The 21727-nt window shown below is 61.3% G+C and overlaps 2 protein-coding genes across 2 annotated transcripts; one reads left to right on the top strand and one right to left on the bottom strand.

Annotated features, from left to right (window-relative positions):
* Window positions 1-429: 429 nt before the first annotated feature.
* Window positions 430-5705, top strand: GNAT1 (G protein subunit alpha transducin 1). Its single transcript, XM_074914075.1, has 8 exons — window positions 430-713; window positions 2095-2137; window positions 2478-2619; window positions 2694-2851; window positions 2942-3070; window positions 3154-3283; window positions 3377-3530; window positions 3783-5705. The coding sequence occupies exons 1-8, from the start codon at window positions 608-610 to the stop codon at window positions 3971-3973; spliced, it is 1053 nt and encodes a 350-aa protein (XP_074770176.1). The 5' UTR covers window positions 430-607; the 3' UTR covers window positions 3974-5705.
* Window positions 5253-21295, bottom strand: GNAI2 (G protein subunit alpha i2). The gene is made up of 9 exons (XM_074914074.1): window positions 21118-21295; window positions 12102-12144; window positions 11784-11925; window positions 11242-11402; window positions 8608-8736; window positions 7271-7400; window positions 6878-7031; window positions 6294-6501; window positions 5253-6135 (listed from the first exon to the last, which is right to left on the bottom strand). Exons 1-8 carry the CDS (start codon window positions 21233-21235, stop codon window positions 6311-6313), a joined length of 1068 nt encoding a protein of 355 aa, XP_074770175.1. The 5' UTR covers window positions 21236-21295; the 3' UTR covers window positions 5253-6135; window positions 6294-6310.
* Between the last annotated feature and the right edge of the window lie 432 nt (window positions 21296-21727).

The following is a 21727-nucleotide window of genomic DNA, read 5'->3' as shown; positions in this document are numbered from 1 at the left end:
TGGGCACTGGTCCAGAGCCGGGGGTGGGGGGAGGAAGGAGGGGGGGGGGGGAATGACCAGTGTGAGTTGGGGACAGTGGGGACATTTTCAGCCACTGCCCCCAGCCCCTGCCAGACCCCAATGGAGTCCCCCAGCTCCAACCCGCCCTGGGGTCCACAGCAGAGCCAGAGCTGGGTGGGGGTCCCACGTCCCTGGAGGCGGCCGGGTCACTGCCCCAGCCTCAGAGCAGGGGCAAAGTGGGGGCTGGCTGGCCTTGGGCCCCCCTGGCAGAAGCGCTGACACCGGGAGCTGCGGGATTGCTGAACTCAGCCCACTGCAGATTTACGGGGGTTTATCCAGAGAGGGCGGGAGGGGGGGGCTAGACTTAAGCCACGGGTGCTGAGCGCAGCACCCCACCGGGTGGCCCCCCGGCACCTTGGTCCTGTCCTTGGCCCACATTGGGTGGGCGGTGGTGGCAGTGGTGGTGGTGGCGGCAGCGGGGCAGTCGGCAGCCGGCACGGCGGGTGCAGGGAAGCAAGGGTTGGAGGCGGCGGGGGGCTGGAACTCGTTGCCCATCCTGGTGCTGACCTCCAAGGAGCGGGTGAGTCACAGGGCTGCGGGGCAGAGGATGGGTGCCGGGGCCAGCGCTGAGGAGAAGCACTCCCGCGAGCTGGAGAAGAAGCTCAAAGAGGACGCCGAAAAGGACGCCAGGACCGTCAAACTGCTGCTGCTGGGTATGGGGGCGATGGGGACACCCTGGGGTCCATCCTTTGTTCCTCTCACCCCAACAGCCCACCCAATGTTCCTCTGACTCTTTCCAGCACCCCTCAACCCAACCAGCCCACCCCAGCACCCCCACCCCAAACCCCAACCAGCTCACCCAACTTTCCCCCAGACACACCCCTAAACTCAGCCAGCCCACCCAACCTTCCCCTGGCCCTCAGACACACCCTCTAAACCCAAGCAGCCCACCCCAACAACACCCTAATTCCCAGGCAGATCTAAACCCAATCCCCCACCTCAACAGCCTACCCAACATTTCCCTGATGCTTCCAGCACTCCTAAACAGAACAAGCCCACCCCAAGAGTGCTCCTCCACACCCTCCCACTCCCAGACACCCCTAAAACCAACCGACCCACCTCAACAGCCCACCCAGAGTTTCTCTGACCCCATCTAAACCCAACCAGCCCAGCCCAACAGTCCACCCAACATCCCTCTGCTTCTAAGCAGCCCTAAACCCAAACAACCCACCCTAACAGCCCCTTAATGTTTCCATGATCCCCCCAGCACCCCTAAAACCAACCAGCCCAACCCTAACAGCCTCCTCAGTGTTTTCTTCTCTCCAAACCCAACTGGCCCACCCCAACAGCCCCTATTCACAGGCTACCCTAAACCAGCTCATCTCAACAGCTTGCTCAACAGCTCCCCACCCCTGCCAGGCACCCCAAACCCAACAGCCCATCTCAGCCCAACTTAAGATTCCCCAGCTTCCAGATATCCCCCAAACCCAAACAGCCCACCCAACGTGCCCCAACCCCCACCCCCCTGACCACAACCAACCCATCTCAAGAACCTTCACCAACACCACCTTACTAGCAGTCCACCACAGTAGCCCCCCCAGCCCATCCGCCTAGGTACCCCCATGTAGCCCACGCCACCACCCCTGTGTCTGTCCCTGCAGTCCCCCAGCACCTTGAGGCCCTCCCAGTCCCTCCCAGATGCCCAAAGAACTGGGGTGCCCTGGACATGGTGGGGCCATGGGTGGCATCACTGTCCTCCTGGCCCAGCCCAGGGCACATCCTCCCACACTGCCACAGGTTTTGGGCAGAGGGTGGTGAGTGGTGGAGTTGCGATGCCACTGTGTCCCCAATCCCTGCCCTGGGTCCCCAAGCACGTCCCCAGCTGAGCCGCCACAGATCCCATTAACCACAGCAGCTCAGTCCAACCTTAATGCTTGCTGGCACCAGGCTGTAATCCTCCTGCCCTGAGCCGTGGACCTGGCACGGCCACCAGTGTCCCCCAGCCATGCCAGGCACCAGGGATCCCAGGGGCCCAGTGCAGGGTGCAGCCAGGGGTGCCTGGGCTCCACCATGACCCTTGTTTTGTCCTCACAGGAGCAGGAGAGTCGGGGAAGAGCACCATTGTCAAGCAGATGAAGTAAGTGCCAAAAGGTGCCACTTGGCCATGCCCCACCGTGCCACATGCCTGCCCCACACCACAGCCACGGGCTGCCCCTGTCCCACCATACCTGGCTCTGCCCCATGCCACAGCTGTGGGGTACACCTGTCCCTTAGTGCCTGGCTCAACCCCACGGTGCCCAGTTTGGCCCCATGCTGCACCCATGAGTGCTTCCATTCCCCAGTGGACCGCTCAGCCCCATCCTGCACCCATAAGTGCTCCCTACCCCACAGTGCTCACCTCAGCTCCATGTTGCACTCATGGGTGCGCCCCCGCCCCATGGTGCCCAGCTCAGCCCCATGCCCCCCTCCCTGGTCAGGATCATCCACCAGGACGGTTACTCGCTGGAGGAATGCCTGGAGTTCATCGCCATCATCTACAGCAACACGCTTCAGTCCATGCTGGCCATCGTGCGGGCCATGAGCACCCTCAACATCCAGTACGGGGACACAGCTCGCCAGGTGAGGAATACCTCATGCTGGGCAGGGGCGTCCCCCCCAGCCCCCTGACCCCACTGAGTCCCTCTCCTTCGTAGGACGATGCCCGCAAGCTGCTGCACCTCTCAGACACCATCGAGGAAGGCACCATGCCCAAGGAGATGTCAGACATCATCGGGCGGCTCTGGAAGGACACGGGCATTCAAGCCTGCTTCGACCGTGCCTCCGAGTACCAGCTCAACGACTCGGCTGGCTAGTATGTGGGGTGGGGGGAGGGTTTGGGTGGGGGGTGGAGGGTATCTGGAAGTGCCGACCCATGTCTCATGCCCACCGCGTGCCTGTCCAGCTATCTGTCAGACCTGGAGCGCTTGGTGACCCCCGGCTACGTCCCCACAGAGCAGGATGTGCTGCGCTCCCGTGTCAAGACCACTGGCATCATCGAGACCCAGTTCTCCTTCAAAGACCTCAACTTCAGGTGGGAGCTGTGCCCCCAGTGAGGGCTGGTGCTGGGGGGAGGGCAGGGGGCAGGGGGTGCTGACCCCTCCTTGTCCTGCCCAGGATGTTCGATGTGGGTGGTCAGCGCTCAGAGAGAAAGAAGTGGATCCACTGCTTCGAGGGGGTGACCTGCATCATCTTCATCGCGGCCCTCAGCGCCTACGACATGGTTCTGGTGGAGGATGACGAAGTGGTAAGGAAGGCTCAGGACCCCATACCCCCTCCGCTTTGTCCCCATCACAACGTAGGGGTCACCGTGGGGTGACGGGATTTTGTCCCTCCGCAGAACCGCATGCACGAGAGCCTGCACCTCTTCAATAGCATCTGCAACCACCGCTACTTCGCCACCACCTCCATTGTCCTCTTCCTCAACAAGAAGGACGTCTTCCTGGAGAAGATCAAGAAGGCCCATCTCAGCATCTGCTTCCCCGACTACGATGGTGAGGGTGCTCTGCCACCGGGTGCAGGCGGGTGGTGGCGGGGTGCTGGTGAAGGGTTGGGTGCCAGCACCCTACAGCAGCCACCCACCAGGTGGCCCCAGCACCCCACGCAAACAATGCTGTGCGGGCCTTGCTCACCGGCCAAGCGAGGTTTGCCCACCCGGGGGAGCGCGGGGTGACACTAACCAAGACCCATGGAGGCGGGGGGAACACCAGCCCAGGAGGGGACCCCACTCACTGCCACGTCACCAGGTCCCAACACCTATGAGGATGCCGGCAACTACATCAAGCTGCAGTTTCTGGAGCTGAACATGCGGCGGGACGTGAAGGAGATCTACTCCCACATGACCTGCGCTACTGATACCGAAAACGTCAAGTTTGTCTTCGACGCCGTGACCGACATCATCATCAAGGAGAACCTCAAGGACTGCGGGCTCTTCTGAGCCCCAGCCCCAGTGTACCCTCCCCAGCCCAGGCCTCCCCCTCCCCTGGGGCCCAGCCCCATCGCTGCCCCCACCCCACCTCCCCAACCATTTCCACTTGCCCCAAACCCCCGGGATTTGACTTACTCAGCCCCAGAGCCACCCCTGGGTGGGGGACACAGCCTCCCTTCCCCTCCCCAGCAGCCCTCCCGCTGGCCAGTGCTGTGGGGCACCCAGTGCCACTGGATGCTGGGTGTCCCTGGGGGCTCTAGGTGCTGGGGGGCAATGGGTGGCCCTGGGTACTGAAGGGTGCTGGATACTCTTGAGTGCTGGGGGGTCGTGGGTACCCCTTGGAGTTGGGAGGTGTGGGGAGGTCCCTTGGGCACTGAGGGTCCCTTGGTACCCCTTGGAGTTGGGGGGTGGGGAGGTCCCTTGGGTGCTGAGGGTCCTTGGGTACCCCTTGGACCTGGGGAGTCCTGGGGGTCCCTGGATACCCCTTGGAGCTGAGGAGTACTGGGGGTCCCTGGGCTCCCCTTGGTGCTGGGGGGGATCTCCAGGAACCCCTTGGAGCTGAGGGGTCTTGGAAGTCCCCATATGACCCTTGGCACTGGGGAGGCTGGGCTTCTTTGGGTGCCCCCTGGTGTTAGGGGTCCCTTGGGGTCCTGCAGGGTATTGGGGGGTTCCTAGTATCTGTTGGAGCTGAGGGGTGTGGGGGGGTGTCCCTTAAGTGCTAGGGTACCCTGGGTACCCTTTGGAGCTGGAGGGTGCTGGGGAGTCCCTTGGGTGCTCCAGGGTGCTGAGAGCTCCTGGGTGCCCCTTGGAGCTGGGGGCTGCTGGGGTCTCTTGGGTGCCACAGGGTGCTGGGTGTCCATGGGTGCCCCTGGAGCTTGGGGTCCCTGTAGGCTGCTGCATGCAAGATCTCCCTTGGGGCCACAGGTCACTGGGTGGCCCTGGGCACAGGGTGTCCCCAAGGTCTGTGTGGTACTGTGTCTCCCCTGGGTGCCAGGAACCCCTGGGTGCCACCATCCCCCTGCTGCAGGGCCAGAGGGTGGGGTCTTTGCCCCACCAGCAGCACCCTCAGCTGCTGAGCCAGCACCCTGTGGTATGTGTGGGGGGGCTCAGCCCCCCACCACCATCCCAGCTCCCTCCCCAAGGGTCCCACTGGCTGCCCTCACCGCCCACATCCAGCCCACCCTGTGTCCCTCTCCCATCCCCGGGGGCTCCCCCAGCCCTCCTGCCTAGGTGAAGCACCCACCCCCAGGTCATAGAGGGGGGGTAGTATATATTTTTTTTCTCTCTGTTTTTTTTCCTTTCTACATTTTATTATTTCAAACCATGTGAACAATTCGGTAAAACATCCTGTGGGAAAAGCGAGGCCACGGGCACCAGCTGAGGGGGCCCCCCCAGGCTGGGGGGGGACAGCGGGGGCCGCTCTGTACAGCGGGCTCTCCTCGCCCAACGCAACAGCTAGCCCTACAAAACTAGGTTTAGAAAGAAGGGGGGGGGGGGATACAGGCAGTGGGCAGCACCCCCCCCCACACCCACCCTCCTGCCCAGCCGCTGCCTGCCAGGGGCTGCCCGTCCCTCTGGGTGGCAGGGTGGGGGGCAGCAATGTGGGGTGGGGCGCAGACCCCCCCCAAGGCACACGGTTGGGGGGTGGGCTGGCCATGGAGGACGCCGCCACCACGTAGCACTTGACGCTTTTAAATAGTTTGGTAAAAAGTTTTCTTTAAAAAGCAACCTCGCCCCAGCCCATGTGGTGTGGTTTTTTTGCATGGTTTTGGGTTCTTTCTTTCTTTTCTGGTTTACTAAAAGGAATGTCATCGGTCGTGTTTTCAGCCGGGTGGGTATCCCCGAGGGGACCCCTGCATCTCCCCCCCATGCCAGCAACACTTGCAATGTAAACAGTGAGAGTGCCAGGGCTCAGGAGCGAATGAAGAGGGGGGCTGGAGTGGTTCAGGGGTTAAAAACCAAGATTAAAACCTCGTTTTCCCCAGAAAGGGCGACGCCGGCGAGGAGGAGGATGATGGGTGGTGAGCATGGGTGGCAGGGGGAACAAGGGCCTTGCCACCATGCTGGCACCCAAAAAGTCTCTTTATAGGGTGGGGGCAGAGGGATGAATCCAAAGAGAAGCAGGAGTGGGGGGCGGCGCGGTCCTTCCTTCGCCGGTGCGGCCAGGGGTCCTAGGAGAGAGCAGGCAGTGAGCTGGGGGGTCTGGGAAGGGGGGCACAGGCACAAACCACCAGCCAGAGCCACCAAAGGGACAGCAGGCAGCGCCCGTCCCCAGAGGATGCTCTGCGACCACCCCATGTGGGGGGCCAGCATTGGGCCTACCACCCACCTGGGCAGCACCAGCTCTCAGAAGAGCCCGCAGTCCTTCAGGTTGTTTTTGATGATGACGTCAGTGACGGCATCAAAAACAAACTGCACGTTCTTGGTGTCGGTGGCGCAGGTGAAGTGGGTGTAGATTTCCTTGGTGTCCTTCCGTTTGTTCAGGTCCTCAAACTTGCTCTGGATGTAGCTGGCTGCCTCATCGTACTTGTTGGCCCCTGGGGATGAGGAGACGCTGGGCTGCCCCGCGGCCAGTGGGGACACTGGCACCCCCCTGCCACCCACACTGAAGAAGTTTGGGCTTGGCTTGGCTCTCCACACTGCCACAGCCCCTGCCCCAACACCAAACTGATGCTCCCAAGGCACAGTGAGCCTCAGCTAAACCCCCCAGGGCTGCTGCCCCTTGTCACTGCCCCCCCCCCCCCCATCTTCAACCATCCGCTGGGGCACCCCAAACACCGCTTCACCTTACTTGCTGCCCCAACACACTGCTCCCCGGGCACAGGAGAGCCACCATCTCCAACCCCAGCATCTCCTGTTACACTGCCCAGGCAAGGTGCTGCCCACTCCTCCTGCCAGGGGGACAGGCGGTACCTGTGTACTCAGGGAAGCAGATGGTGAGGGGACTGTGCACAATCTTCTCCTCGAAGAGGTCCTTCTTGTTGAGGAAGAGGATGATGGACGTGTCCGTGAACCACTTGTTGTTGCAGATGCTGTCGAACAGCTTCATGCTCTCATGCATCCGGTTCTGGCAGGGGAGATGGCAGCTTGAGCTGGGCAGGGAGCCCCTGGCAGTGCCCGCCCCACTGCTGCCCAACCTGCTGCCCCCACACCGCTCCTGCCTGCCTCAGCAGGGGATGCTGGTGGCCCTGCAAGGCTTGGGCCACACTGACCAGGGCACCGGTGGCCACCAGAGGAAGGGATGATCCCCCAGCCCCCCAAAATTGGGGACAGCTCACGGCACTGGCTCCATCCCCTCCTACTCACCATCTCCTCATCTTCAGCCAGCACCAGGTCATAGGCACTCAAGGCCACGCAGAAAATGATGGCTGTCACCCCCTCAAAGCAGTGGATCCACTTCTTCCGCTCTGAGCGCTGGCCACCCACGTCGAACATCCTGCAGCAGGGAGGCAGTGTGGCGATGGGCAGCAGCTCCCGGCCCCACCACCCTCACCCCGTTCCCTGCCGCAGTTTCCCCGGCTGCCTAGAACAGGAGTCGTGCTGGGAAAAGGCACCAGAGTGAGCAGAGCACAGCACCTTTGCCCCAGGGATTTTGCCAGTGCTGCAGATCTGCCCTGGCACCCACTGCCCATCCCAGGGACAGGGCGGTGTCCAGGCTCATTTCCCAGCTGGAGCAAATCCCCGCTGTGAGTCAGGCAGGATCAGGCCGCCTTTCCCAGGGGGAGTCAGCACGATGCTCCCTGGAGCTGGGCTCCAGGAGGTGCTCTCACAGACCCACTCTGGAGCGGGCACTGTGGGGTTTTGCCAAAGGCCTTGGACCCAGGGGAGCTGCCGGAGCTCAGCCGGGCGGCTGTGGGCTGAGGGACTGCGGGCAGCTCAAGGGCTCTGGGGATGATCCCGGTGCACCATGTGCTTCTCCTGCTGTGGGCAGTAGAGGATGCCCTGCCTCCACGGAGGAGAGCCCAGCAGCAGTGCCAGATCCACCGTCAACTGCCAGGCTGGCAGGGAGGGGCTTCTTCACTGCTGTGCCCCCTCCCCGGACCACCCTCTCTGCCCTGCTGCCACCTTCAAAGGACGGTCGCCACATGTAACCAAGCACCTCCATCCCACTGGCGTGGCACAGGGGTCCCTGCGAGCCCCCACACTCAGAGAGGACCCAAGCAGATCTTTCTGGCAGCAGCTCCATTGCCAAGTGACTAAATCCCCCAAGATGTGCTCGACGCTGGCTTTTTGCCTCGAAAAACTGGAGCCCTGACTATTTCCCAGAGGGTTTCAGTGGAAAACAACCCCGGGGTGCCAGCGGGCAGCAACACCACTGCCCAACTCCGGGACCCCCGGCTCCCACCCAGAGCCCTTCCCACAGCGGAAGCAGCGTCACAGCACCCGGAGGGTGCCTTCCCCCTTCCCTTCCTCGCCAGAGGCTGGATCCGCCCCCAGGCCGAGCCCTGCAAGGCGTTTTTGAGGCTGCTCCAGCTATTTCGGCGGTTTCCGCTCTCTCCGAGGCAGCGGCTCCCGCCATAAGCAAACCCAGAGAGAGCGGCTCAGCGCATGCAGCGTGCAGGCAGGATATAGCCCAGCCTGGAGAGGAAGGGGTTTGGGTTTTTTTCCCTTGGAAAATGGAAAAGGAAAAGGGTCAGACGTACTTGAAGTGCAGGTCCTTGAAGGTGAAGTGGGTCTCTACAATGCCAGTGGTCTTCACCCTGGTGCGCAGCACGTCCTGCTGGGTGGGGATATAGTCAGCACGGGCTATCCTCTCCAGGTCGTTCAGGTAGCTAGGGAGGGAGCAGAAAGGTGCTATGGAAGCAGGGCACAACCCACCTTGCATCCCACGGGGCATCCCCACACCACCCCAGGGTCCCCTGCCCACACCCTGACATCATCCATCTGGGGTGGGCAGTGCCAAGCCGTGCAACACAGCAAACCCCAACTGCACCCCGAGGACACCCCACGGCCCTGCCAGACACAGGCAGGGCAGGGCAGGATGGCCAGCTGCTGGGGTGGCAATGGGACACACGGGAAGGAGGGCTTGGAGGGCAACATGTCGGCACTAGGGGCCAGGCAGGGGACGCAGCCGGGGCTGGGGGGCTCCCCTCCATTTCCCGGCCGTTTGCATGGGGGAAATGGCAAGAGGAAAGTATTCACTGCTATGGCAACCGGCCGCAGCGCCGGCGGAAACAATCGATGGCGCCGTGCCATTTATAGTCAAAAAACACAAAGGGCCGGCATCCTGGGAGGAAGCGAAAGGCGGGTGGCTGGAGGGATGGGGAGCAGCATGGCAGGGGGGCTGCTGCCTGCCCCTAGCCCCCCAGGGTGGCCCTGCCAGGCCCCAGCTCCTGGCAGCGGTGGTGGCTCCCTCCCCAAGCGGCCGCCAAGACCAGCCGAGGGATGCCAGGGGGATCAAGACAGGTTTCAATTTCTCCAGCTCACTTTGCTTTAATTGGGTTATTATAAACAGGCTCCTTTAAGCAAAGTAGGCTTGCACTAATTAAGGCCTTTGCAGCCCCATAATCTGGTGAAAGCCAGATTACAGCTCGCGAGGCCATGGGGATCCCCGGCTCTGATGGCAGCACGGCTGCTTGCCAGCTCCTGGGAAGGCCTCCAGCACGCCGGGGCACAACGGGAGCTGTGGGTGCCCCAGGACCCCGCCGTGAGTGCAAGGGCGGGGGGGCTGGCATGCCACTGCCGCAGAGCAGCTCAAAAACAGCCGGAAACACACACAGCCTCCGGCTGACAAAAAAACAGGAAACACCGTGGCAGGGCCATGCACAGCACCGGCAGCACTCGGACCTTGCACCCAGCCCCGGGGTGCTGTCAAGCACCCGCCCCAGCACCCTGAGCTCCTGGCACCCCGAGGGGCTGCGAAGGAGGAGGCTGGGGGCTGCTGCAGAGGGCTGCGGTGGAGATTGGCTGCATGCTGGGCATGGTGCGGGGCTCCCCATCCCCAGGGTGCAGCACCACGGGCACAGCACCATCTCTGCAGGGATGGACGGGGCACCAACTACCACACCGGCATGTCTGTGGGGCTGGAGAAAGGCTGGAGCAACAGCTCGAGGGAGCTCCTAATTAATGCTTGTCCAACCCCCACAATGTGCCGAACGCTTCATAAACGCACTCACAGCGATACTCGATTTGCAGATATGTTTGCTCGAACTGTGTGTGTGAGCTGCCAGGCACCTGCTGGGTCTCCCATGCTTCCAAACCAGCACCCGTAGCACAGTGCAGCACTGCCTGGGAAGTGTGGGTGCTGGCTGGGGAGCAATGGGGCTGAGCAGGACAGGGGCTGGGGAGGGCGGGTGGGTGCTGGGCAGGAGGAAGCGAAAGCCGCGGATGCTGGAGGAAAGCGGCAGCAGAAGCTTCTGCAGGGTCAGCGCTTGCCGGGAGCTTTCCTGCAACCTCTTCCTCCCAGGGACCTCAGTGCAGAAGAGGGACCTGCTGGTGCCAAGTGGGAGGGGACAACTGGGCTGCCATTCAGGGGGACCAAGCAGCACCCAGGATAATGGGAAGACCCAAGGCTGCTCAATTGCCAGCAGTGCCAGCCTTGGCAGGGTTTTCCTGGCACACCACAAGCTCCCCCGGCCCTGCTTTACCATGAAGGGTCTGGGCAGAAAAGGCAGGAGGGCACCATGTGAGCCGAGCACAGCCTCAGCTGCATCACCCTCTCCAGCAATCATATTTTAGGCAAATTAACTTATATATTAAATCTCTTCGTGGATAAATCCAACCAGATGCAGGCAATTTATCTACCTAAACACCATTTTGCCAGCTAATACACCAGCGTAATGCCAAGTCCTTCCATATAAACCCATTTAAAAAGAAAAATAAAACCCTCTTGTGCAACCTATTCATATATAAGTGACCCCAGTGCTTTCTCTGGGGCTTTTCCTTGCCTTCATGGCCCATGCCCATGGGCATGGGGACAGGCAGGACTCCCTGCTGTGCTCACACAAAGCGGGACATCTCAGGATGCGGAAGCCAGGGGAGAGCATCACCAGGGAAGGGCAGTGGGCACAGAGTGGCAGCAGGAGGAGAATGCGCCAGTGCCCTCCTCTCAGGGGATGCAGCACCCTGCCAGAGGAGGAAACAGCTTTCAAAACATCCGCCTTCCCAGTTCTGCTCAGGCTCAGCTCCAGCACTGGGCGGGAAGTGGCAGCACCAGCCCCCAGACCTGGTGATGGGGAACAGCAGCCCCGGGGGGATTTTCTGTTGCACAATAAAAGCGAGGTGCCCCGCACAGCTCGGATCCAGCTGAGCTGGGGAAGAGGAGCAGGGGTACTCACTAGGCTGCGGAGTCGTTCAGCTGGTACTCTCGGGAGCGGTTAAAACAAGCCTGGACCCCGTTGTCAGCCCACAGCCTCCGGATCACATTGGCTAGGTCCTCTGGCATGATGCCCTGCTCCTCGGCAGTGCATGAGAGCGCAAACAGCTGTCGAGCATCATCCTGCAGGGAAAAGACAGGGTTCAAACATCGGCATGGGGTTATCAAGGCTTACTCTGCCCCAAAGGATCTGACTGGAGCCCACCATGTCCCACCCAGACAGCAGGGCAGGAGCTCCAGTGGTGGATGGGGATGAGACCCATGGGAAGCAGTGGGACACCCAGCCCTTCACCTATCAGGGGCCACGGTGGGGCAGGCCACCCACGGGTTATGCTTTGGGTCCCTCCATCCTTGGCACCAGGGACAGGAGATCACAGCTCGCCAGGAAGTAGCAGGGCTTGGGCAGAACCACCCTTGATCCTGGTCCAGCTTTGGGCGCATCTGCTTTTGCCCCCCAAGAACCCCCACGCCTGCCGGGTGCAGTGGGAGCAGGAGGGCACCCACCGCTCTGGAGGAGTCTCCAAAGTCAATCTGCAGGTTCCCCATCGCCTTGATGATGGCCATTATGGACTGGATGGTGTTGCTGTAGACCACGGCTTTGTACTGCCGGCACTCCTCCTCTGAGTAGCCATCCTCATGGATGATCCTGGGACAGAGACACAGGCAAGGTCAGTCCTTTGCAGAGCAGCCTGGGGTGCTGTCCCCCATCCATGCTCTGTGGAAACACCCATGGGGAGCTTTCCCTGGCCACTAAGCATTTTCAGAGCCCATGGCCAAGGTTTGTGTGGTGCTGGCCACAGTGACAGCATGGGAATCACTCACTTCATCTGTTTGACGATGGTGCTCTTCCCAGACTCGCCAGCACCTGTGGAGAAATGAGAAAGAGGGACAGTGAGGTGCTGCCTGAAGCTGGGGACCCCCACCCTACTGGGATCCCCTCAGCCCCGGGAAGGAGGGCAACAGGTGCCTCAGCCAACAGAGAATAGCTCCCAGCCTCAGCTGGAGCAGATACTTGGACAGGCCCTGGAAACATCAGAGCCAAGAAAGGGGGAGAAAAAGGGGAGCCTGGAGGGGACCTTGCAATAGGTCCAGAGAGAAGAACTGACACCTGCTCTGGGCCAGGGAAGTGGCATCAACCCACTAATGTTTGCCCTGCAGTCCTGGCATGCTGCAGCCGAGTTTGGGAGTGGGGAGGCCCCAGTGACAGGGGACTAAGCCCTGCCTATCACCCTCCATCCCAGCTTCAGGCAGAGCCTGAGCTTAGCTGCTGCACCCACATCCTGCATCCCTATTGCGCTGGGGGACGACGGAGGTACGGGCAGGGAGCTGGGCACCCAAAGCTGAGCACCCCAAGGAACTCGGGAAGAAGCTGCCGCCTCCACCAGCCAGCTCAAGCGGCTCCCAGCGGGATCAGCCGCCCCCGAGTTGCTTTTTAAATAGCGCGCACTTTCCAGCCTGCCGGGTCCCGCGCCCCAGCCTGCCTGCGGAGGTGGCTGCCAGCAGGAAAGCCGATGGCTTTTGGGTCGGGTTTACTTTTCAGCAACCGAATGCAGGATGCCAGGATTTCAGAGGGGATGGCCTAAGGCTCCCCCTCTGCCACCCTGTTCCCCTTGGGGACGTCACCCCTGCGCAGGCAACGTGCATCTCCCAGGCCAGCCCTCCCTCCCCAGGCTGGGAGCGGGGAAGGAGTGAAGTCACTCTGGCTGCAAGAAAGGGGAAGCTCAAAGGGGAAGCTGAAAAGGATGGCGCATGTCCCTTGTCCCCTCTACAGGCACGGAGTGACACCAAGATGGATGAGCGCCTGGCTCACCTCGGCCCAGGACCCCCAGCAGGATGAGCCCCCTTTGGCCAGGGGCCAGCACGGTCCCTGCCTCTGGGTGCAAATCCAAGGGGATCCCCCCCAAGCCAAGTCCATCTGTCTGTCCTCTCCCAGCCCTCTCAGCAGATCCTTCCGCTGCTGCCTTCAGCCATGGAGCTGCCCTTACGGGGGCCTCCAGGCAGGCAGTGGCAGGGCTGTGCCAGCACGGCCACAGAGGGGGAAGAGAGATTACAGACAACTTAAAAAAAAATTTTAAAAAAGGAGATTATACTAAAATTAACCAGGAAAAACAGCCCGTCATGCCAGCTGAGACATGGTGGCAGGGAGCAAATACCTTCTGCCCATGCCCGTGCCACTGGCATAAAAGCAGCCTAAGTGATGAACACATATCCCAGGGACATCACCATGGGCACTGCTCAGGGCACAGACCCCCCGAGGTTGGGGCCATACTGATGCTACACAGACCCTGTATTTATTGTCACGACCATCCTACTCCACAGTTTCCATGCTACATATGCTGAGGGAGAGGCTTTGCTCAGTCCAGAGGCGAGCGTTTGGCGTGACGAGGACTCTCCGGCACTGCTGACCCAGCCTCCACCAGCGCCCTCAGGGTGCTGACGCGGCACCCGGAGCAGCCCAGCCGGTGTTCGTGGTCAGTGCTGGCAACTCCTGCCCGGAGCTGGGAGCAGGGTGGGGAAGGACTCAGCATATCCCTTCATTTTTTCCATTAAATACCGCTGGTTTTTGACAACACCACCCCGTATCGCCAGGCTCATCAGCCAGGGCCAGCTGCACTCACCATGCCCTTCCCCAGCGGGTGCCCAGACAGGGAAACTGAGGCAGGTGGCAAGGGAGGACCCTGCCTACAAGCATCCCTGAGGTGAGGTGCCAGACAGTCATCCCCCAGCCTCCTGCTCTGCTGACCCTGCCTGACATTTGCTCCCAGCCCAGGCGGGAACAACCCCCCTGGGACCTCCTGCCAGCTCCTGACAGTCACCGGCAGGGCAGCAGTCACCAGCAGCCACCGAGGTCAGCCATTTCCCTCGCAAACTTCCCCCATGGCTCCTGGCTCCTTCCCCACAAAAGGCAGCTCTGCCATTGCCCCCCAGTTTCAAGCTAGCACCTCTGCTTGCCATCCAGAGCTCGCCCAGCATGAGAGCCTACACACTTGCAGTGAGTACAAATTCAGGCCTGAATTACTGACACCCCCCCGGCTGTCCCGCCAGCACCCAGAAGCACGCCGGGGTGGCAACAATTAGTGTCATTCCACACACCCCCCGCTTCAATTTCCCTTTCAAATCATTGTCTTCACCTAACGAAGGGCCAAGGTAATTGCTGGGGAAGAAGCTGTGTGCCTCCCCCAGCCATGCCACCCCCAGCATCTCCTGGGGCCTGATGGGCGTCCCAGCACCCATAACTCCCCCCCAGCTGAGCACAGGGGGACCCTTCCCGGCCCCCCCAGGCAAGCACAGCGGAGGGGAAGGGTTTCCAATCCCCGGAAAACAGCGGCTGCCGTCCATTCAGCCCCAAAACAATCCCCGGGCAGGCCGCCAGCTGCTGGCTTCCACCCTCCTGCCCAACTCAGGCAGAAGACAGGCAGCACCAGAGAGGCTTGACGTCCTTCGGACAGCCCACGCCAGCCAGGCACTGGAGGGGGGGATGGGAGAAGCCCCCCACCATGGGCTGACCCCACAGCCGGGCTTCCTCCACTCCTGCCTGCTCCCTGCACATGCTGCCCACCCTTCCTGCCTGCCGGGACCGCGAAGCACTTACTCCCAGCGTGACACCTGTCAAAAATAGGAGTTCTCTGGCTGATGATTTACCCCTTTTTTTGTTAAAAGTAATCTTCAAAATGAGCAAGCAGTTGCCCAGCTCCAAAACTCCCCATTAATGCACTTGGCGAAAAATTTATTTAGCCAACGTATATTTTGTAGTCCATGATTTAAGATGCTTTCTGGCCAGCGTATATTTAATGCCATGTATTTAAGGAGCGGGTCACAGGTTTCAGGGTCCATCTCACCCCACATCGCCAAGAGGATATTTTCCATCTCGCTGCACGGCACCATTCTGTTTTATGCCTTCAAATATCCAGGCGTGGATGGAAGCAATGCACAGCTGGAAAATTTTCCTTATTACAGGGGAGAAGCTGGAATTCAATCTGCCAGCAGCTCCAGGGCCATCCCCAGCACCCAGAGGCCCGCCCTCTGCCGCTGTGCCGGCAAGTTTTCCCAGCCTGGCAAACAGCAGCTATTATTTGGGTATGGATTTACTGATAGCTTTTACTGCCGGACAAACCCACTGATCCCCTTCCCTGCAGGACAGGCAGATGGCTGGACAGAGGGATGGCTGTAGAACGCACCCCCCTTGGCACCTGTGGGGTCTCTACCATCAAATGGGACTTTCAAAGGACTGTGTTAAAAGCAGTTACCCTAAAGACTCAAAAAATAATAATAAAAAGATTCCCCTCGACATTTTCCTTCCTACCCAAAATAGATGGAAAACTGCTGTAAAAATAATCGCTTTTTTTTTTTTTAAAAACCCCACAGCGACAGGGCGTTTTTCCCAGGGGCCATCCCATTCCAGCGCAGGGCTGGCCACTTCCCAGGAGGAGCCTGTGCATCGGCAGCCAGTGGGATGCCACGTCCCCAGGCAAGACCCCAGAAAACTGGAGGGAGGTGTGGACCCTTCTGTCCAAGGCAGCCGATGGAGAGGCAGCAAAGAAAAAACCCACAAAATAAATAAAATAAAAATAAATTTGCAGCAGGAAGGACGTTTGGAGCACACGGGGGAGGAAGAGGTGGGCTGGGAATGGCTCCCCAGGAGGAGCACAGCAAATGAACCCCCGGTGCTAACAAGGGCCACTGGTGCTCATAAGCTGGACAAAACTATCCTTCTGATGGGCTTTTTCCAAGAATCCTGGACCTTTGCTGCTCTGTTTCTGCCCCTGCCACAGCAGGAGCAGTCCCTCTGCCCCACCGCTGGCACCAGCTGCCTCCGTGCCCCTGCCCCTGACACCAGTTGTACCAGCACCAGGGCGGCTGAGGAAAAGCTCCCGCACGGCTCAGTAGTGAGCTGTCCGCTCCTCCCAGACACATTTGAGGTCACCAGCATCAATTCTGGGGCTCAGCCCTAGAAAATGGGATTCCTGAAGACCATCACCCACTGCATCCCCCCAGGTCACTGCAGGCTCAGGGACACCATGATGCTCCCCATATACCCTCTGCCACGGTGCAGCCCATGCCAGAGAGCTGCCCCTGGCAGTGCCACGTCCCCAGGCCTGGGCACCATCGTCTCCTCCATCCTGCCCTGATGGAGCGGGGGCTCACCTGCTGGCACAGCTGGGATGCCACCAGCACCCTGCTCCCTCTGCCTGGGTTTTCTGCCAGCAGGAATGGAGGATTACTCAGCTGCCCCAGCTCCGGTGATTCAGCCAGCCTCCGGCCCGGAAACCCACACTCCAGCCCGGAGCAGGAAACTCGGCGGCTGCGGAGAGGCCAGGCCGGCCCCGGCTGTGGCAGTGGTGCTCAGGCACCGCGATCCTGGCCCTGGCACCCACAGCCCCGGGCAACCTTCTTCTGTAAAGCTAGATATATAGGTGAAGCAATATATATATATGCTTTTTAATATATATAAAAATCAATTTATATATTGTTCCATACTAAAGAGCAATATATATATAAATAGAAAAATATATTTCTAATGCATGTATGTAAAAATATATATGAAGTATATACGTATAAGCCTACTGCCTCTCCTGGGCAAAGCCTAAGCACTCATCTCGGAGCAGAGGGCAGCTGCCTGCACCTGGGACGTCACCAGCAAGGACACTGGGGTGACCTGTCCCAGGGCCTCGGTGACAGGCTCCTTCCTCCCATCCCATCCCAAGCCCAGTCGCCAGCTCCGGGGGGGGGTCCCTCCAGCATGTGGGGTCCCCCCAGATTTAACAGCACCAAGCTCTTTCCTTGCTTCCCTGTCACTGTGACACCTCCCAGTCTGTGGCCAGAAATGCCACTGGGGCACCACCAGTGTCTGCACTGAAGCAGGGACCCGATCCCCTCCCATCACCCTGGGCTGGGGCAGGAGGGAGGGTAAAAACAAAACCCCAAGACAGGACAAAACACAGCAAAATGGGCAGCTCGCACGCAAGCCCAGGGTAGCACCAGGACAACAGACTCTGAAAGTCGCAGCTGGTCCCTCCCTTCCTCTATTTTTATGCAAGCCCTGAAAAAAATATAAAGCGGCTGAGCCCTGCCCTGACCACCCTCACCCCGGCTACCGGCTTACCCAGGCAGGATCTTGTGCAGGCAGCTGCCTGCACGATCTACCCCTGTGTGACCCAGCCCAGGTGGGGTGTGAAGGGAGCATCTTTGCCCCAAGGTTTGCACCTCCAGCACTGAAAACCACTGGGGATCAACATGATCAACTCACCAGCGCCTTTTCCCCGCCCCAGGCGCCTTTGCAGACTCTAACCCCTCCTGAGCAGCTGAGAAATCCTTTTGCTTTCCTAATCCTCCAAAGAAAGATCAGGAATTAGGGGCTTTGAACACGGCTATCACTTGCCTGCTGCTGATCCTGCATCCCCCCAAGCACCCCAGCTCCCATGGGCAGGGAGGTGGGCTGGGCAAAACCTGACTTCCACCGCTGCCCAGCAGAAATGGCTGGTGACTCCAGTGGTTTGAGCCCTGGCAATGCCAAGGAACCACCGGTGGCACCAGGAGCTGCTGGCAGTGCTGCTGCATGGGACAGATGCTCCAGGTATTTTCAGGTGCTGGCAGTGGCTCCTGGCCTCTCCCAGCACCAAAACCTTGGGAGGTTGTTGGCTTCCAGCACCTCTTGAGCCGGGAGGAGGAGATTGCTTTGGGGGGTGGGGGTTGGGGGTGGGGGGTGGTGTGACATTGGTTCATTTGGGTCTTCTCCTCATCAGAGACTGGAGCTTCAAACTATCCAGCACACAACCTATTTGCCAGAGGCAGCAAATGGCAGAGGAAAACCTCCAGGCAGCAGCAGGTGCTGCAGGCAGGAGCAAGTGCTGTGCCCACACCTCCAGCACCAGGTGCCATCGGCAGGGTCCTGCCTGCCCCAACGTCCATCCCTCTCCAGCTCACCTGCTGCGGCAGAGGAAAGGCAGAAGTGTGCTCACGGCCACACACCAGGCACAGCACCGGGCCAAGGCAGCTTCACTGGTCAGCCCCAAGCCCTCTGCAGTGCCAGTGGCCGGCACGGTCCTACGCTCCCACTGCCACCGCCGCATGCTGAGACTGGTTCTCTCTACACTGTGTCCTGCTCAGCTGCGCCGGCAGCTCCAAGCCACAGCCGTGGGATGGCACGAGACTCCAGCAAAAACACACGGTGCTTGGAAGAGGCAACTTCTCTTCATGCCGCAGGCTGATTTGGCACAAAGGGTGAAGCAATTTTTCCTGCTTATTTTTTTTCCACCCTAATTTTTCTCCCTATTCCTGGAGGGCACAGGTGGGCTGCAGCTCCCAGGGAGGACTGCAGAGCTCTGCTTTGCCAAGCACACCCAAGAGCCATGGTGGTCACCAAAAAGCACCTGCCTGGGCTCACGCAAGGCCCTGGTTCTCCTCAAAGCTTCCTCTGACCATGGGAAAAAAAATAAACTGTAGGAAGGGTGGACAGCAGGGACGTGGAGGCATCCCCTGCTTCATGTCCCCACTTTGAGGGGTTCTTGCAGAGGAGGGGATGCCGGGAGCAGCAGACCCCGGGGGAACAATGCTGGCCCCACCTCCACAGCCGCTCCCTGCCAGTTTGGGAGGATTTTTCAGCTGCGGCTCAGCTCAGAAACTGGCAGTAGTGACCCAAGGCTCCAGCGCTATTTACACCTGAACAGCTGTGAGAGGAAAATGTAAACACTGAAAAACAACAAAAAAAAATTACGAAGAGCCGTTTCTCTCTATTTCTGGCTTTAGAAACTAGCTGAGATCAGAAATGCTGCTCATAAATGTTGGCCCCAGCAGAAGGGATCGCAGCTGTTCTCCTCCTGCCTCCACTTCAGCACAGAGCGGGACATGGGAAAGCGATGCCGGCCGGCCCATGCCACCATCCTCACCGACTGGCAAGCCCCCGGCCGCCCCTCAGCGATGCTCAGAGCCAACAGTGCCGGGGTGATGCTCCCCATCCCGGCCAGTCCCTGGAGCCCTGCGGAAAGGTGGTGTCAAACTCCCCGGCCAGCTGCACCCCCGGCACCATTATTTCATGTCAGGCAGCAGTTCGAGAGGGGCTGAGCCGGCAGCAAGGCCGGGTGTGGGAGCAGCTCGCGGTGAAGGGGGACCACGTGTTTCCCCAACAGCCTGCAAAGCCCGTGGGGTTTCTCGCCACCGGCGCCCTCCCCTCCCCGGAAACAAGCGGACGGCGAGCTTGCACAACCGACGAGCCCCCCCTCGACAGCACAGACCCCCGCCTGGTCCCCCCTCCCACCCCGGGATGGGTCTTGTCACCAGCACGGCTCACACCAAGGCAAAAATTAAACAAAAATAAAACCAAAAAAACGAAGCGCTCTATTAAACGAGCGTTTCAAGGCGTTAATTACGTATTTCTCAAGGCAGGCAGGGGTTGAGCAAATAAAGGGCTGCCGGATTTCGGCGTGACTTCCTGCTGCCGGCAGCTTCCTCTGCCGACGGCAACGAGCCGAAAGACATTTTCTGCCGGCGCTCCCCAGGCAGCAGCCGGGGATTTCTCTGCCTGTCCCAGGTCCGGCGGCCCCACGGTGCCGTGGGAGCCCCACGCGCTCCCGCGTCACACCCGGAGCGAGGCTCTCCCTGGGAATTTCGGAAAGGGAATAAAAACCCCAACTGGGAGTTATTTTAAAAAAATAATAAATTAAAATAAATAAACGGCTGCCTTGCCCGCAGGCACAGGGCAGGTCTGTGAACGCCCACAGGAGCATCGCTGGGGCGCTTTGAAGAGTGCGAGCGGCCCGTTATCGGTATGAAAATCGGGTATCCATGGGGCAGAGCGCCCCTGGGATGTGCGGGGCCCTGCCCGCTGCGGGCAGCACGTGGGGCAGAGCCTGCTGCCCGACCCCCCATCCCAGGGTGAGGGCAGGATGGAGGGGCTCGGGCCTGTCCCGGCACCCCGGCAGGCGGAGGCACGGCAGCGGGTGACCGTTGGTCCCGTCACCTCCATCCCAGTTGGCCTGGGGCCGGGGGGAGCCCATGGAAGAGCCCCCCAGCTGGGCATGTGGGGGTCCCGGGCAGGCAGGATGGGGTGTCCAGACCTGCAGGGCCTTTGCTGGGGGGGCACAGCTGCCGGGAGGGTGAGGATGTCCCCCGGCTGTGCCCCCACAAAGAGATGGGCTCAGGCTGTGGACGCTGACAGGATTGAGGGGACAGCAACTGCAGTGGGGTGGGGCTGGCACCCCACTTCTGGGGAGAACCCCACGGCCCAGGGTGGGGCTGGCTCCCCGCTCCTAAGTGACACCCAAGGCTTGCTGTAGGGCCAGCACCCCACTCTCGGGGGGATCCTCAAAGTCTGGAGTGGGGCTGGCATCCCACTCTCAGGGGGGATCCCCGAAGTCCAGGGTGGGGCTGGCACCCCACTCCAGAGGGGGTCCTCACGGCCTGCTGCGGGGCCAGCACCCCGCTCCCTGTGGGGGGGTGTCCCTGGGGGCTGGGATGGGGTCAACACCCCACTCCTGGGGGGGGATCCCCGAGGCCTGATGTGGGGTCAGCGCCCCAATCCTGGGGGGGGGGGGGGGGGGGAACCCGGAAGCCTGAGGCGGGGCAGGCACCCCACTCCTGGGAGGATCCCTGGGGCCCCAGATGGGGCCGACACCCCTCTAGGGAGGGGGGAGGACACACCCCAAAACCTGGGCTGGGGCCAGCATCCCCCTGCTAGGGGATCACCGGGGCGGGGCTGGCACCCAGGGTCGCTCTAGGGGCGGCGGGGGGGGCGCTGCCCGGTACCGGCAGGGCCGGGCGGGGGAGCCCGGGGCACGGTGTCCCGGGAAGGAGGGGGGGGGGGGGGAGGGGAGGGGGATAAGGCCGTTCCCGGGGGTCTTACCCAGCAGCAGCAGCTTCACCTCCCGCGCCGCCTTCTCGCCGTCCTCCCGCAGGTTCTTGTCGATCATGCGGGAGCGCTCGGCGGCCGCCTTGTCCTCGGCGCTCACGGTGCAGCCCATGGCGGCGGCGGCGGCGGCGGCGGCTGCCTGCGCGCGCCCCCGGCTCTGCCCGGCCCGGCCCGGCCCGGCCCCGCCCCGCCCCGCCCCGCCCCTGCGCGCCGCCGCGGGGCGGGGCCGGCGGAAGGGCGGGGCCGGCGGAAGGGCGGGGCCGGAGGAAGGGCGGGGGCGGGGCAGGTCCAGACGGGGCGTGGCCATGGCTGGGGCGGGGCCTCAGCGGGCAGAGGGGCGGGGCCTCATCCTGCCCACTGGGACCGGCCCCCACGCGGCAGCGCCGGGCATCGGCGTGGGGTGAGACCCGGCGTGTCCGGGAGGGGCGGGCGTGGGTCCACAGTGTGTCCCGGGAGCGGCGGGCGTGGGGCCTCGGCGTGTCCAGGAGAGACATGGAGAGGAGGATGGAGGCTGGGTGTTGCATTTGGGGTCCTTTGGGTGCAGAGGGGGGTGCAGCCCTGCGGCCAGCAGCGGGGGGCGATGCTGTGTCTCAGGGCCACCTTC

The sequence above is a fragment of the Athene noctua genome, chromosome 10 (assembly GCF_965140245.1).
Source record: "Athene noctua chromosome 10, bAthNoc1.hap1.1, whole genome shotgun sequence".
NCBI classification, from domain to species: Eukaryota; Metazoa; Chordata; class Aves; order Strigiformes; family Strigidae; genus Athene; species Athene noctua.
Note: the sequence above shows the minus strand (reverse complement) of the source record. Positions and strands in the feature narration are given on the sequence as shown.

What these genes read in the sequence shown, in the direction of transcription:
- GNAT1 (XM_074914075.1), top strand. Translation starts at nt 608, where the DNA reads ATGGGTGCCGGGGCCAGCGCTGAGGAGAAGCACTCCCGCGAGCTGGAG. An exon ending in ACGGGGACACAGCTCGCCAG is followed by an intron (nt 2,620 to 2,693) that starts GTGAGGAATACC and finishes TCTCCTTCGTAG; the next exon opens with GACGATGCCCGCAAGCTGCT. An exon ending in TGGTGGAGGATGACGAAGTG is followed by an intron (nt 3,284 to 3,376) that starts GTAAGGAAGGCT and finishes GTCCCTCCGCAG; the next exon opens with AACCGCATGCACGAGAGCCT.
- GNAI2 (XM_074914074.1), bottom strand. Translation starts at nt 21,235, where the DNA reads ATGGGCTGCACCGTGAGCGCCGAGGACAAGGCGGCCGCCGAGCGCTCC. An exon ending in CTGAACGACTCCGCAGCCTA is followed by an intron (nt 8,737 to 11,241) that starts GTGAGTACCCCT and finishes CTCCCTCCCTAG; the next exon opens with CTACCTGAACGACCTGGAGA. An exon ending in TGGCTGAAGATGAGGAGATG is followed by an intron (nt 7,032 to 7,270) that starts GTGAGTAGGAGG and finishes CTCCCCTGCCAG; the next exon opens with AACCGGATGCATGAGAGCAT.